At 43.7% G+C, this 16401-nt stretch overlaps 2 protein-coding genes across 2 annotated transcripts; both read right to left on the bottom strand.

Moving 5' to 3' along the window:
* Positions 1–4413: 4413 nt before the first annotated feature.
* Positions 4414–5263, bottom strand: LOC129616951 (trafficking protein particle complex subunit 5-like). Its single transcript, XM_055532425.1, has 5 exons — positions 5105–5263; positions 4788–5058; positions 4690–4742; positions 4573–4644; positions 4414–4527 (listed from the first exon to the last, which is right to left on the bottom strand). Exons 1-5 carry the CDS (start codon positions 5261–5263, stop codon positions 4414–4416), a joined length of 669 nt encoding a protein of 222 aa, XP_055388400.1.
* Positions 5264–5425: 162 nt separating this feature from the next.
* LOC129616950 (protein suex-1-like) lies at positions 5426–5839 on the bottom strand. The gene has a single exon (XM_055532424.1). The coding sequence runs from the start codon at positions 5837–5839 to the stop codon at positions 5426–5428; it is 414 nt and encodes a 137-aa protein (XP_055388399.1).
* Positions 5840–16401: the final 10562 nt, after the last annotated feature.

Below are 16401 nucleotides of genomic sequence, written 5' to 3'. Positions count from 1 at the left end.
TTTGTCTAATGGAAGAGTTGTAATTGCTGATAGATTAATGGGAATGCTGGGGAGATGCGATGCGAGGTTTGAAACCAACTCTTGATAGGCCTCAGTTTTTGCAACAATATCCATTGAGCTGCTATTTTGCGTTATTTCAATCGCCGCGTCTTTCTGTTCTCCTGGTGGCGTCGAGTTCTTTCGATGCATTTCATCTATTTGTTTGTAAACTGTCCGAACCAGCGACGCTAAACCACGTGCTTCTGAGTGCAAATCATATTGTTGCAAGACTTGCTCTAGCTGAACACTACGGTACTGATGCCTTTCCACTTCCAACTGCTGATTTTCGGAAAGTTGCTTCCAATGTTCTTGAACCAACACGGATTGCGCCAATTGATCTTTCAAAGCTTCAATTTCTCCAAGAAGCTCTTCACTTTTTGACTCAAGCTGAGCTCGATGGGCAACGAGATCACTGATACGATCTTTTGCCTTTTTGCAAAGTTCCCGCATCTTTCCTTGTTCCACTTCTAATCCACTTCGAATCGATTTTTCAGCAGCTAATTCGAATTCAGCTTGCTTCAGACTTTTTGATAACTGATCTTCTCTCACTCCAGTTGATTGATGGAACTGACGACTCCTCCTCAAGTGCTGCGACTCTCGTGTCTGAAGCTCATTTTGTAACCGATTGACTTCCGTTTCTAGATGTTTAACTTTTTTTGCACAACTCACAGCATAGACCCTCAATGTTTCCAGCGACATTGACCATACTGTGCATTCGATCGGATCTGTTGCATTTTGCTCACTTGGTGACACCAGCCTTACAGCAGATGTTGCTGAGCCAATAATAGATGCAGCTGAAGCAAGGCTCCCTAATTGAGCCCGTGATGCTGATGTTGGATGACATTCTGACGAAGCTGAAGTAGAATTGTTAAATCCGCCTGAGTGACCACTAAACGGAAAAGACATCAATCAGGCAAACTCACACTATACCAGAAGTTGAAGAGGTTTGGGACAACAGCTGCTGTTGCCAGGTCTTCAAAGAATTGTCTACAGTCAAACACCGCAAAAAAAAGATAAAAAAACTACAATAAAACAACGACCTATCGCCGTAGACCAGCAGAACGACGCACTAAGTCAGTTTGTGGACATGAGCTTTCTACAAAAGCCATCTCCCATCGTCCCAGATGGAACACAAGATCGTAGTTAATGAAGAAGCTGCTTCCAAGTACTGCTTGCTTCGGTTCTTTCTGTAACCTTCGGCCAGATGAACTTTTGTATCCATTGTTTGATAGGAGCCTCCCACCGTTAGCATCAACTGACCCTAGCTGCTGTTGGTACTCGTTGCCTTGAGGGTCGTCGTTGTCTTCGGCGACTATTGTCATGCAATAAACCTTTGCTCTACCTTTTTTATACAAGTAGCTGGAAGGACGCCAAACATGTTCGACATGGTTTGCAAATTGCAGCAACATATCTGGAAAAAACCTGAAAAAACAAAATTAAACATCAAACAGAATGGAGAAAAATCTCACCTCATGTCAGCCTCTCCATTGGAGAGAAACCAGCACTCTTCATCAAGGTTTGGAACGCTCACTAAAAAACGAAATGCAATCGTTGATAGTAACAATCCACAACGATGTACCTGGAACCAGACGCCTCAATGGGGACGCCGTTTGTTCACCGTAATATCGATCCGGGAAAATTTCAGAGTGATTTTTTTTGTCTTCAGTGAAGAATCTTTTACTTGCACTTCTTTCATTTCTCATCGCATCATTTAATTCACCGAAAGCCTCTTCGTTAAAGTTGCTCGCTGTTTGCTCTCGCATCTCCATATCAAGCTCGTCTAGCTCCCATTTTAGCCCTTCAGCAAGTTGCAATTCACGCTTCATTCTTACAAACTCATCTACATCTTCGTACGGCGCATTGCTACCAGCCTTGTAAGCTTCTGCTTCTTTTTTGCCATTCATTTCCCGTATTCCGTCTTGCACACCAACCTTTTCTCTTAATGCTCTGATAGAACGGCCAAGACGCTCTTTCATCTTCCGAACTGATATTCCTGAGACTCTGATAATATTGTCAGTTCCATCATCTGCTTCCATCAGACGTCTTCGTTGCTTTTTCGCTGCAGCTACATTTTTCAAGATTGTTGTCCAAAGATTTGCATACAGCAGAAACGGAAGGTATGTTAATGTGGTTCCCGAATCAACCAATGCAGGCAAACCTCTTGCTTGAGACGTCCGAGTGCGTTGGGGCAGAGAACTGAATGGCACCTAATAAGATAGAAGTGAAAATTTCAAGCAACCACAATCTTCTCACAGTCAGTTGAACTTCTTCATTAGTGGCCCCTTTAATTTTCCATCCTTGCAGTATTGCAACATATGACCCCGGCCATCCTCCCTCTTCATCAGGATCAAGAATCAAGGGGGTCCAATAGTTCACATTTTTCTGCACCACCCGCGATTTGATATAATTTTGCGGTGGAGATGGAGTTGGAGCTAAAAATGGAAAAGTCTGCTGTGCCTGCCGCTTAGGGCTTCCCCTTGCTGCTGCGTATTGATCCGGTTCTTCTTCGTCCTGTCGTTGGAAGGATTTCACCTCAAAATCGTTACTTCGAACGTTTTCCTTGCTAGCCTCTTCTAAACTTCTCCCCCACCACGCACCACTCCATGGTTGCTGTAGGAGCGGAGCAACAAGACCCCCTGATGATGCTGACGGTTGTTGTTGGACCGGACGTCTCAATACAAGAGGGACTTGATACGCAGTTCGAGCAGAAGCGAGGTTATCAAGAGTTGCACGCTGGGTTCCTTGAAAATGTCCTTGATCAATTTGTCCCGATCGATAGAACGGGGTGCGAAACACGATCTGAGATGGAGAATGAAGTGCCTCTTCAGAGGGCGTTTGTTGCTGTTGCCTTCCGTTGAGAAGCCATGGGGAGTGAGTAACAGGATATGCAACTGGTGAGCCATAGACAGAGGGGCCAGTTGGAGCTGAATATCGATCTGGTGAATTTTTAAGCCCATTAGATTGTTGCATGAATGAATAAGGTTGAACAACTGGTGCTTGTGGTATTGAAGGAGGGGAACGATTATTGCGTGGTTGAGTCGGCAAATGCTGTACAAAAGAGAGCGACTCGTCATTAATGTGATATTCTGAATTGGGAGCTCCAATTGTTAATATTCCACCTTGTTGACTGATACACATCGCAAATAATGGCTCTGTTTCTGATGAAGCTGATAAATCACCCATGAGTCCCAAATCACGGAGGGAACCACCATTTCCTGGAATTTTCTTCAAATCGAGAAGATCAGCGAGAACAGATGTAACGAATGGCGCGGGGCCGAATCTGCTCGTTGCTTCCAATCCCAAGATTCCTGACGCATCTTGGGACACGAAAAGATGCGTTTCTTCTGAATGGCATCCGAATGGAACCGAAACAGTTATTGGAGATGAAGAGAATCCATTTGAGCTCTAAAGATTGAGTTTTGAGAAACAGGGGGAAGAAATTGGGACTTACGAGGGTTACCTTATCCTCAAACCACGCTCCAGCCAAAGAACTGCCTTCAGTGTAACGAATCTGATATAAAAAGCATTTAAGAAATAGGTGAAAATGTAAAAAGCAATGATTAGATTAGCCATTGATGATGGAACACGTACATGATATGCACATTGTGCTGATTCTGTGGATACCGCAACTGGTGGGGATGTTGATGGATCAAGAGAGGGGTGGTTTGATTTTGATGCACAGAGAGGGCAAGAAGCAGCACAGCCAACTTGTTTGATTGTAGATGAAATTCCAGTATTGAATGGAGCATCGATATGTTTGCCACACCGAGTACGACAGTCAGAACAGGGAAATCCCATCACACTACTGCCTGTGTCAACGATTAAAGATTGCAATTGGGGTCGTGGGGAACCGAGGCGAACGTCAGCAAACCAATAAGCTGTTGCGTGGATTGAACCATAAAGCGGTAAAGAGACGGAGCTTGGTTTGTGCTGTTGTTGAGGCGTGACGTTTTCACCAGCAGACTTTTTGGAAAATATCCACTCCTGCATCATAATTGGTGTTCGCCCTATTGAATTGAAGAACGCGGCATTGCGATGAATCGTCCAATCTGTTGGCTCAGAATAAATTTGATAAAATGAAAGAAAAAAGATGAAGAAGAAAACGACAACATGCATGAAGAAGATGGAAAGATGCTTCATTAAGAACATCTGCTTGGAAGCCAAGCAGGATTAAAACCAATTATCAGTAAGATTTTTCACCCAATGAAAAAAGAGATACACCTGTAATTCAAACTCTCAGATACCTCTACATATATGCGCATTAGAATAACAATTAATGGCTCTCCTTCTCTGTTTGCCTTCAAACAATGCCATTCAAGTAAAAAAACGCAATTAAAAGCTCGGATTGAAGAGCAACTGATAACTCATTGAACGCTAGCCAGCAAGACGTCGCTCTCTTGCTATCACTTCAGCCAAAAACCGTATGAGAATGGTGGTGCTTGTTGTTGCTGGTCCCTCCTCAACAGTGTGAGCTGTCACTTCAGCAGGCTAAAAGCAACCAAGAAATACTTGAATGGCGATGCAATAACTTACAAATTCTGCACAGCAAAGAATTCCCTCCACAATGCCAGCCACATATGATGCACAACTGACATGGCCGATGTCCTGCACACAAAGAAATAAAACACTTAAGTGGTGAAGTTCTCTTACTTTTGGGACATTGATGTATTTGATGAGAATGAGATTGCGATCGCTGATCATGTCTGCAAAAATTAATAAGAACTGAGAAGTGACAGTTGCTTGCCTACATTCATTATCGTGCTCTTGACCCTTCAACAATTCCCCTGTATGACCAAACAAATATCTCCAACAATTTTGTGAAACAAATGTCAGGATGCTCAAGAGTCGGGTATCCCGGCGCCCATGTTTCTCACGAAAGCTCAGAAGCTCTAATACTTTCCAGCCAACACGAACACCCAATTCATGCAGACGTTCCTCTAACTGGTGACTTTGTTGCACGCCGGCCAGAGAATAGCGGACTGCCTCGGCGAACAGAAACGCCGTAAAGCTAAGGCTTACCTGAGAGAGAAAAAACAACTGACCAATGAAAACTGTCATAACGTACTTCTTGTTTTGGTCGGACTAGAGGGCGATCAAGAATCCCTTGCCGCGCTGCAGGTGGCTGCTTTAAATCACCCAGGGATCGAGGTGAAGCTGTTGAAGATAACGACGGTTTTCCCCCAGTGGATTTTGCAGTCTTCTTTGAATCTCCATAATACAACATACCAGTCAAAAAGACCTGGTTGACTGGTGCTGCGACGCTTCTGGCATATTGGATGCGACCTTCTAAATTCTACAAGTTTTTATAGTTTTTTTTCTACTATAATCAGATAATAAGTTTCGAGAAAATCAATCAAAAACAATTGGGGTTGGCGAGTTCTTTGAATCAGTAATACCCTCCATAACCACCATATCCGTAGCCGGTACGCCCGTAGCCAGTACGCCCGTAGCCATAGCCGCCACCGTAGCCACCATAGTTGCCATAGCCACCATAGTTGCCGTAACCACCACCATAGCGTCCGTAACCACCGCCGTAGCCTCCGTAACCACCGCCGTAGCCACCGTAACCACCGCCGTAGCCTCCGTATCCGCCACCATAGCCTCCGTATCCATAGCCACGGCCGTAACCGTAGCTGGGCCAAAGCGACCGAGCAGATTGGCTTGTTTCAGGTGTTTCTACTTTTCGAAGCAATCCATCTGAATGCTTGACATCATCCTGGTTTGAATCAATTGGAGCTTCCTCATGAGCGCCTAATACAACATAGAAGCAGAGGACGAGCGCTAGGAAAGAGAGCTTCATCTTGAAGTTGAGTAAAGCACACTACACTGTGGTGGGTGCCTGGATATTGGTGTCTCTGCTGCATGCAATAGAGACGTGGTGCGAGAAGATTGGTTCAGCTCGGTGCTTCCAGTCGTTACAAACAAACAAATCAATTCACCATGCACATCATAGAAAACTGAAACCATTGGAGAGATAGATTGGTTCAAAGGAGCCACAACACAACAAGCCGCCAACAAGATGCACATGAGAGTACCAGGCAAGCACGAAGCATGCTAAAATTCTGGTGGACCTGTAACTACAATATGAGTCATCTTCGCTTTTTCTTACTTTTGCTGGCTGGTCTAATTTCCACGATGAATGGCGAATGGATCACTGATGGAACTAATGGAACTTCAACTGAAGGGAACGTTTTCATCAACAATCAGGAAGAACATGACGGATCGCCACGAAATGGATTGTGGAAATTTGATGGCGGAATGACAAATGGGGATTTCTACTGGAGAGTGACTTTCAATGAATTGAAGGACCACGGCTCAGTCGGCGTGACATCATCGGATAAGTTTAAGAAAGGCTACGCAGGAAAAGGCTTGTATTATCACGGGAACCTTTCAACAGGCGGTGCCTTACTTGTTCAACAATTTGGACCTTTATTGAAAAAAGGAGATGTTGTAGGGATGCATGTCTCGATCAATAATGGAGCGATATCGGTGTACTATGACGTTAACGATCAACCCTTAGGCCTCGCTTTTGAGGTTGATGCTAGTGTCTTCAACGGACCAATTTATCCATCTGTTCAGCTATCGGGGAGTGGAAAAGCTTCGATTGAAAGAATAGGAACTTTCCCGAAACGCAATGCGCGCGTCAAGCCACATTTTGGACAAACTATTGAAGGTGACTGGAAGCTTATCTTGTCGAGCCTTCAATGCGAAAACACCACACTTTCCCTGGAACCACTTTTGAATAGCGACATCGGGAAGATCAAGATAAAGAAACAAGAGAGTTCAGATCCCTCCGTCCGTCTTTATGGCGTCCATCTTCATGTTGTCAATTTTATCAATTTCCGATGGACGCATCAAGGAGGCCGATGGGAAACATCTCCACAAGCGTCAACAATGATGATGGGTAAGCGTACAAAGTATGGGAGTTTCTATTGCTTTCACCATTTTTTGCAGGACCTCCAGAACACATGGAAGTCGAAGCATGTCTCACGAAATTGACGAATGAACCAACAGAAGTGGTCCCAGTAGAAGAAGACAAACTCAAGATTTCCAAGGGGTTGTCGTCAGCTACTTGGGTTCGCTATGACGCCACTCCGCAGCCATTTAGAGGGAATCCATTCTGAGTCTTGTATGCTCCTTTGAGTGTATTTTTACTTGCAAGTCGACATCAAATTGTTCCGAGTAAACGAGCATGATAAATTCATGAAGAACAACAATTCAGTTCACCTATGGTCAAATCACTACACTCCTAAATTGCCAGACAAGACAATTCTTGTATTATTCCACAATCACTAAGGAAGAAACGGTCATAATCGACTCTGAGTTGCCAATTGGTGGCGTTAGGTGTTTGCGATGTACAACTCTGTGTCTAGGACTGTTGCAGCACACCAAAAGGCTACGCTGCAACGTCCCCCTCAATATTGAAGTGGTTTTCAATTAATGGCGTCTCAACCATTCCGTTTTCTCTTCTTTCTCGTAATTGCTGGCCTGACACTCTCGGCTAATGCTGCTCGAGAGGCTTCCGTCGAAAGGGTTGAAAATGTATCGCCCAACACAATGAGCTTAGAGCAACGCTTGAATGGAACGGAAGATCACTTTACCAAGTGCTGATATCTTATCTCGGGAACCAAGGATTAATCCCAACATTGCAATCCTCAACATAAGAAAGAAGATTGATAATTCATCGTCATCTGTTCAAGTGTATTACGTTATCCTTCATGTTGTCAATTACATAAAATTCCGATGGACGAAACGAGATGACTCGCTTAAATGGGAAACATCTTATCAACAATCAACAAATTTAACGGGTATGTCAGTAATTACCATGTCAGTAATTATCATGTCAGTAATTATCATGTCAATTTGGTTTGATCAATTATGTTTGATGACATTTGTATTTCAATTGGTGTCTTCTCATGCAGGACTCCCCGAAGAACTGGCAGTCGAGTCGTGGTTAAAACGTTTGTTGATGGAACCAACAGAAGTGCGTCTAACGAAGGGAGATAAACTTAGGATTTCTAACAAGTTAACGTTATCTACATGGATTCGATACACGCCATTCAAAGGGAATCGATTATGATTTGATCACTCTGTTGAACTTCTACTCATTCATCTAGAGCCTTTATTAGCGCTTAACAAGGAAAGGAGTGGAACACACTTATGGACATCAAGCAAAGGGAAATTTCTTGGGTCTTTGTAGATTTGTCATTGAGGGATCATTGTTTATGGGTTTGTAGTTGAGGGATCATTGTTTATGGATTTGTAGTTGAGGGATCATTGCTTATGGATTTGTAGTTGAGGGATCATTGGTTATGGATTTGTCATTGAGGGATCATTGCTTATGGATTTGTCATTGAGGGATCATTGCTTATGGATTTGTAATTGCTTATGGATTTGTGATTGAGGGATCATTGTTTATGGATTTGTAATCAAGGGATCGTTGTTTATGGATTTGTGATTGAGGGATCATTGCTTATGGATTTGTAATCAAGGGATCGTTGTTTATGGATTTGTCATTGAGGGATCATTGCTTATGGATTTGTAATCAAGGGATCGTTGTTTATGGATTTGTCATTGAGGGATCATTGCTTATGGATTTGTAATCAAGGGATCGTTGTTTATGGATTTGTCATTGAGGGATCATTGCTTATGGATTTGTAATCAAGGGATCGTTGTTTATGGATTTGTCATTGAGGGATCATTATTTGAACATTTAATAACAATTGCAAAAACGCTACACGGTCTACGATCATCTTAGATCTTCACTCCCTGTGTTGGACTTTCCACAGTTGACCGAACTATTCTGTGGAGTCCGGATGCTAGACACCCGGCCTACACCGAGCCAGGACAGTAGGGGGAACCCTCCCATGATTGTCATCGTAGCTGTCCATTTGAGATCGTACGTCCACCAGAGCGTTTTGACAGAAAACGCTCAAACTGTGGTCTTTGTAATGCAGACGCTCCAGAACCTTGCATGTCCCAAACACGTGGAATTGTAACGATTGGGTAAATCCTGCTCTCGGCAACCTTTACAGTCACACGTCAAGCATTAGTTTGCGAGTGAATCTGTAAAAACGAGACTGCGTACACCAAACGGTTCATAGAACTTAATGTGAGAGCTACGCTTGCATATATCGCTTCAAAGCAATATGTTGTGCAAGTTAAGCGATTCGTCGCAACAATTAAATGTTGCAATTACGAAGTACTAATGCACGACTTCATTCTATATTCATCTATTCCGATAGATTCAACTCTTTCTTAGCACGACTTCATTCTATATTCATCTATTCCGATAGATTCAACTCTTTCTTAGTTCTGTCGAGGTTTCTATCGAAACATCTCCAAATCAAAGAGGTCTGTAACTATTACCAGTGTCTTGTGATGATGTGTTATTACTCCATAGTTCTCATTGAGGCTTGATGATAATTTGGTAACTATTGAATAAGAAACATGCCCTATGCAACAGAGGAGAGTCCAGATATCCATCAGTTTTTTCGAAAGCAGCTCATGCTTCATTTTGTACCTTTCCATTTTTTGTATGGATTAATTAGGATGTGAGTGGTTTTGAAGTAGCCTTTTATTCTTTACACTTTTTGCGCCATCAATCAAACCTCGTTATGGGAGGCAGAGCTCTTTGAATTTCTATGACACTGCAGTATGAAGTGTAATCCTCACTGAAGGGGCCATTCAATCCGAACAATCAACATTGCCCGAAACAAATAGGTGTGATTTGTGGACTCAACACATTGATGAATCTATGTTCTTCGAATTAAGCCGACCGTATTTCCTGATTTATCAAAAATATCCATGAAGAGATTTCGTTAATATCTCGTGACTAGATCACAAATCAATTGAATTCCACTGTGCTTCCTTCAATCTAAGTGTTCTACATGAGGGGCTTCCCTTACAAGCTTCCACCAAAAATGAACGAGAGTCAAAGAACTAAGTTATTGAATTCCAAACAATTGCTATTGAAACCACCAGCTGATGACTTCGACAAAGTTGTTTCATTGGATTGGAAACAAACAGACGCATCTTGGAATAATAAATGGGACGTTAATTCGCAGGATTCCATCAAGTCAGAATCACTTAAGCAGAAGTTCGCAGAAGATATTGGCCCAACCCACAGATTGTCTTGGATTGAAGTCAAAGATCAACATAATGGAGTGAGTTGCTATAAAAATGAAGTCAAAGATCAACATACTGAAGGAGCTTGCTATAAAAATAAAGAATCAAACGAGCCTTGAATCCAAAATCTCTGATGCCCTTTGAAACACTTGAGCCGCAGTGGGACAGTCTGATGGACTTTCTCGAACCACAAAATCGAAAAAGTCAGCAACATTTCGGTTAAATGTTCCTTCAGCCTCAATACGACTGAAAAAAAACAAATTGCAGACCTTTGCGATCATTTCACCAAACTGAAACATTTCTGACTGCTGAGTGTACTTCTCATCAACAAGCGTATAATCTGACCACTCCGCCAACTCCACAGGATCTTCGACTTCTAGGGATTTTCGACAGAACTCAAAATCAAGAAGAACGAAGCGGACGGATCGATCAGGAAGCGTTTTTTTGCGCACGTTTGCCCATCGGACGTCCATATGTAACAATCCCCGTCCATGCAGAAGGCGGATGCAATTAGCGATGTCCTTTGCTGCCTGCATCGCTTCGACTGCATTGGTGGGAATGCCAACGGAATCAATGAAGTCCATCTCAACAACCAAATAATTGCCTGGAGCAGGTTCAATAGATGCTGGTTGGAAAAACTGCTGTACTTGTTCGTGAGTCCATCGTTGCAAATCCCCTACCCGCTGAAGAAAGACATCAGGATTATCCCTAGCAATTTGATAAGCCTCTGTGATAGCTTCAACATCCGATTCAATAGGTTCATCATCCGATGCTTCCCGTTCCATTGTGACTTTAACAATTCGCTCCCCCCGTAGAATGATGGACTTGTGCGAAGCATGTTCCAAATCACATCCAGTGTATCGATAAGCTGCAGGGATCATATGGTGCAATATGTAGCGGCACAATTGGACGATGACAGAACAGGGCCTCCGCTTGAAGTTTCTTGGGTTGAAGCTATAAAACTCAATGGGAGGACGATCGGTGTTGTTGTTCGGGTGGCAGAGTTTGAATTTTATCGTGTCTCCTGAAACGGCGCAGCTTAGAAACTCATGCTTGACTTTTGCAAGGTAATGATCAAGTTGTCCCTCTGGCCTTGGAATGTCACGCACAGCAACCTTGTCTTCTCTCAAGAAAATAAGGTAGCCGGAAAGAAATAATGCCCCATCTGAAGGATATCGAGTCCCTTGCACCCTGCAAAACACAAAATAGATAAAATATACTAAAGACAAACACAGATGACTCACGACGTTTGGTCTTTTTGACTGTCGAGTTTGGTACCTAGCAAACCCAGCAAGATACTGATGGGGTCAGTTGTCACGGCACTATACAATGGTGACATTTGCAGTTCACTCAGCCAGGAATGTCTCGGATTCTTATTTCGGAAGCCTATCATTGGTTTCAGCATTTCATACAGAGACGATTCCCCATGTAAACGAAGGAACGGCAACTCCACACAGAGATCTTCTAACAATGGACTTGGGTCCAGTAGTTGGAGACCATCTGGACTCATCAACTCGAGAGGCTGTCTTAATAATCTCTCGACCGTTGATACAGAAACATCATACTTTTCCCGTCTATGGAGGTGATTTTCCAGAAGCTCGTTTTCTGGATGCTGCTTCCGTAAATACGTCAGCTTCAAGCTCACAGGAGCGACACTTCTGAAAACAGTTAATGGGTCGTCGTAGTTGATGCTTTCGTCAAATTGGAGAAGTTGTCGCTCAAGAGTTTGACGATCCATCTGAAACAAATAATTTTAGAACCGATTCAGAGAAATGGTTGTATGATTCTTAAGACCGGAGAGAGTGGGAACAGTTTGATAAGGTTCAAGAGAGAAAAGTGTTAGAGTTGATCCTATTTATTATCTAGTTGTCCGTACCTGGGACACTTTTCTATTTTTGTACTGGTCCGTCATCGCACAACATAAAAACGACAGCGAATTAGACGTTTTAACAAAAGTCGAGACGACTCCAAGGACTGCAGCCAGACTTCTCACCAGTCCCTCATCAGTCTGTTCCGCGAAACAACACCAGCTCATTTTTTGGATCACGGAATCTTTTGCAAATCGAAATTCAAGGTTCCATCGGAGTTCAAGTCTTCCGCTTCCATCTTCTGCAACCACAACCAGCATTCCAGAAGATCAGCAACTTCAAAGTATTTTGTATTTTGATAGTGAACATCAACACATCACTCCAGCTTTCCAGCGATCTGCTTCCTCATCATCCTCCAGCAATAGAAGTTCTGCCACCCCATCGAGTAGCTTCGTATTCTGCATCAGTTTCATCAGACATGTCCGGCAGTGCGTTAATTCCCGCGTCATTCGTCAAATTATCTGACGACAATTAGGCATCCTATAAAAGGGCCCTACGAGCTTTGTTCGAGGCTCACGTCTTAACAAAGTATCTCGATAACGACATTTTTCTTTGGATGGAGCAGCATGAAAATATTCTGAGCAATTCTACACTCTTGACACTGGCACCAAGCACTCACGGTCGAAATCTACACGGTCATGAAATAATGATAGTGAAAATTTAATCGGTCTTCAGTGCTAGTTCATAAATATCTTGAGATTTGAAAGTCCTCATCTTCAGAGCGGTCAAGATCAGAATAGCACAAGAAGTTAAGGAAACTTCATCAATTGTTATAGATCGGTCTTACCACATTATGAAAATTAGATTTCAATACCGCAGTCAAAAATTCATGACAAATAGATACTCTTGATCTTGACATGTAGAAGTCGAACCATAGTCATTCCCTTCTCAGGGCGAAGCATACCAACGAGCTAGAAGTTATTCCTAGGATGCAAGCGATCATTACACGTTACCGTTGAGATCTAAGACTTCTCTGAAAGAATTGTGATTTCTTCACCTTCGTGATATAAGTATTCTCAATAAAGAGGGTTGTCGCTGCTGCCAGTCGATTGTAGTGAAGATATCGGAACAGAAGGAGTTGTCGGATGAATTTGAATTGTTGGACCGTGGACAATGTTTCGCAACGTGGTTTCCACATGTTTAACGTCAAGGTCGAATTGACTTCGTTCGTTTTCGGCTTCATCAAGTTGAAATCGTTTCTTTGAAGTTTTGTTAATTTCATCCATGGAGAGCATAAGAACAATCCGTTGCAGCTGGTGAGGCGTTTCATCGTTAAGAATTTCACTCGATTCAATAGTATTTTCATTAGTGTTGACTTTCAGTCACAGGTGGCAGCTACAATCTCTCTTCTTAGGAAGTGTGTGCATCACGTTCACCCCGTAGTTTCTTTCATCTTCTACTGACTTGTCGGCCGAAAAAAGGCCGCTTGCTTTTTTTGTTTCTTATGTGGTCTTGTGGGGCAGGTGGAGGCCAGCAGCAATGTGGAGACAATACTGTTGCGTCTGTAGATGGTCCTCAGTTCCAATAAACGGTATGCAACTTTACGAGTGATACTAACAACTGATGTTGGGGTTGTAGGTGACCAATCAAAGCTTTCCCGGATAAATGGAAAATATACATAATATTCTATTACTACACACAGCAATCATTTTGTATGGGCCATTTGTTATTCCGAGGCTCATCACATTATAGCGGTAAATCTGGATTATATTCTCCATTGACCTAAGGATGATTAATGCGAAACCTTGGAATTGTGGTTCACTCAAAAACTCGAAGGTTGTAAGATTTCGCTAATTCCAGGAACTGCTGGTTGGCAGTGAGGGACAGTTGCTTTGTGGTTTTCTTAGCTGCTGGGCTCAGAAAGGTGAAGCTCTGGGCACATGATGCCATGCTGCAGGCACCCCAGAGCACATCCTTCTCCTTTGAGGAGAAACACTTCCATCCTGCCATGACGAACTGAGGGTAGTTCAACACTAGCGGGGTCGCGGACGGTGGTACTTGCTAATTGCCTCAAACCCATTTGTAGGAGGAATCGATTTGCAATCCTGTGATTGTAGGACCGTTGGATGCGATGTCTTCTGCTTTTTGTGAGAATACATTGAAGGACCTTCCGCTTCTATTGGTCTTATTGGTTACCAATTGGTGTCGACCGTATCGGTGAGTCATAACCTGCACCAATCTGCTAGTGGCGATCCTGCCATCGCAATATACACTCAGCCAATGAATCAAAAGCGAAAATTGAGGATTGCTCCTCAAGATTTTGGTCTTCCGACGTATAGCATTGACTTTGTTGATGGAATTTTTCTTTTTGAAACAGTTGGTCTATGCAAACATCCGTTCTGTAACGAGTAAGACCGTTTATGATTTTGCGATAGTTGGCTCTATGAAAACTTTTCGGGATGCATTCTTGGAGTACAACTGATCCTTGTAGTGTACCAATTCTTTGCCCGCTTCTCTTTTGAAAACACCGCACACTCAGCGCCATTAATCCTAGCCACATGACCTAGAAATGTACAAGTGGCTCCCGTTGAGGTTCAAAGCCATTAGGTCCATTACTGTACATTGAAGATGCCAGGAAGGCTGATAAAATGGCCACCATGAAGATGGTCCAAGTCCTAACTGAGGAAGTAAAGGTCTTCCAATTCATCCACAGAAAGCAAGACGTGCTGAGAATCACATTGAAGATGAAAAAGTTCATGCCATTAAACAGACGTGAGCTCATTTCGTGGAGATTAACGAATCTTTAATCTCTGTAATACGTACTCCCTCCTCAGAGGTTTTTGGGGAACCAGATTCCACATCACGAAGACGTGTGTCGTTGGAATCCGGCGTCCGATTCTGTTGGGAATGGGCGTTGGTCGGCAGACTTGTCTTGGATTCCAAGACCATCGTGCATTCTTGAATATCCTTAATAGCAGATTCGAACAACTTTAGAAGGGTTTCTGCTGGATTGGTTCCCTCGGTTTCGTCGTTAATTTTATTTCCGTCCTTGACTTGAGAGGTCGGCTTTCGTCCGGGAGGGGAGTCTCCGGCCGAATGTAGTCCATGTTAATCATTGTCCAATCGACTTTCTGATCATTCGGGTCCTTCAGAGTCATCGGTAGCGCTGAACCATGTGAATTCATGGCCATTGTCGAGGTGATCCACACCAAACGAATCACGGTTGACCTAGCGTGCATCCTCGTAGATCGTATGGGTAGGAAGATAAAAACTGTCTGTGCGGTTGAGATCAAAATTTACGATAAAAATTCAAGCCAAGAACCAAAATGGAAAATACGAAAAAACGTACTAAACGTGGTGAGAATGCTAAAGATAGATGGGTGTTGCGTAGCTATAATCTGGCTACTGTCAGGCTATCCGAAGCGGAAAAAAGTGAAGACAGACTAGGGGTGAAGAAGTGAAGGCGTCTTGTTGGGCACTGGTGTGCCTTTGTCCCGAAGCGTGCAATTTTGCGTTTTTAAGTTGTTAGCTTGATCCTAACAACGACACCATCGGGGTTCCTCCCCACATCTTCGACAATATATCGTCCATCGGTCTCGTGGGCTCCGAGAACGGGGAGGAGAACGGGGAGGAGAACGGTATCGCTCTTCATGATTACGACGGGGAGGCTCTTGGTATGACGAGAGAGTCCTTGGTGGCGAAAATCTTGCATTCCGTGGTGGGGTAGTCCTTGGTGGCGAAAATCTTGCATTCCGTGGTGGGGTAGTCTCTCTGGTCCTCGAGTCGCAGACTATTTGTCGAAGTTTTACCTCCTTGACTATGCTGGGCGGTTTCACGCAATCCGGTGGTGGTCGCAAGGGAGCCGAGGCACGTCCGGATGGCGAAACTTGCGTATTCCATCCAATTGTTCCATGCTGATGGACGCTCTTCGTTCCCTCCTCCCTTTTGTTTGGTTTTTCCAACCAAGCGGGAGTTCTTGGGAGTCTTCCGTGCTCGTCCAAGAACTGGTAGCAGTTGAACTTCGTCCAACGGATGCTGCGTGCCAAGACACGAAAGTCCCGCGCGAAGGAACTGGCCACTTTGGACCATTGAGGGACGAAGGCCCACGAGAGGACGTCCTTGTCATATCCCGCGTTGGGGGGTACTGGATCTCCCAAGCGGTGAATTTCTGCTTCAGTTAAGACTAACTGGAGCCGTCCTAGCGTTGTTTGGTCCTTATTTCTTGTCGTTGTTTTTCTCAAAGCCGGGGCGTTGATGCGGAATTCCTTTCGACATTCAAACGCTTCTTGAAGTTCAGCATGAAAGTCCGAAAGCCGGCTCACGAGGTACCCATTGTTCATATCCTTAAAAGGGTCCACGGGCGTTGTAATCTCGAAGATGAATGGTCCTCGGTCATGAATCAACGGGGGCATACAAACTGACAAAG

This window comes from Condylostylus longicornis, unplaced genomic scaffold, assembly GCF_029603195.1.
Source record: "Condylostylus longicornis isolate FDR11 unplaced genomic scaffold, ASM2960319v2 ptg000333l, whole genome shotgun sequence".
Classification (NCBI taxonomy): Eukaryota; Metazoa; Arthropoda; class Insecta; order Diptera; family Dolichopodidae; genus Condylostylus; species Condylostylus longicornis.
Note: the sequence above shows the minus strand (reverse complement) of the source record. Positions and strands in the feature narration are given on the sequence as shown.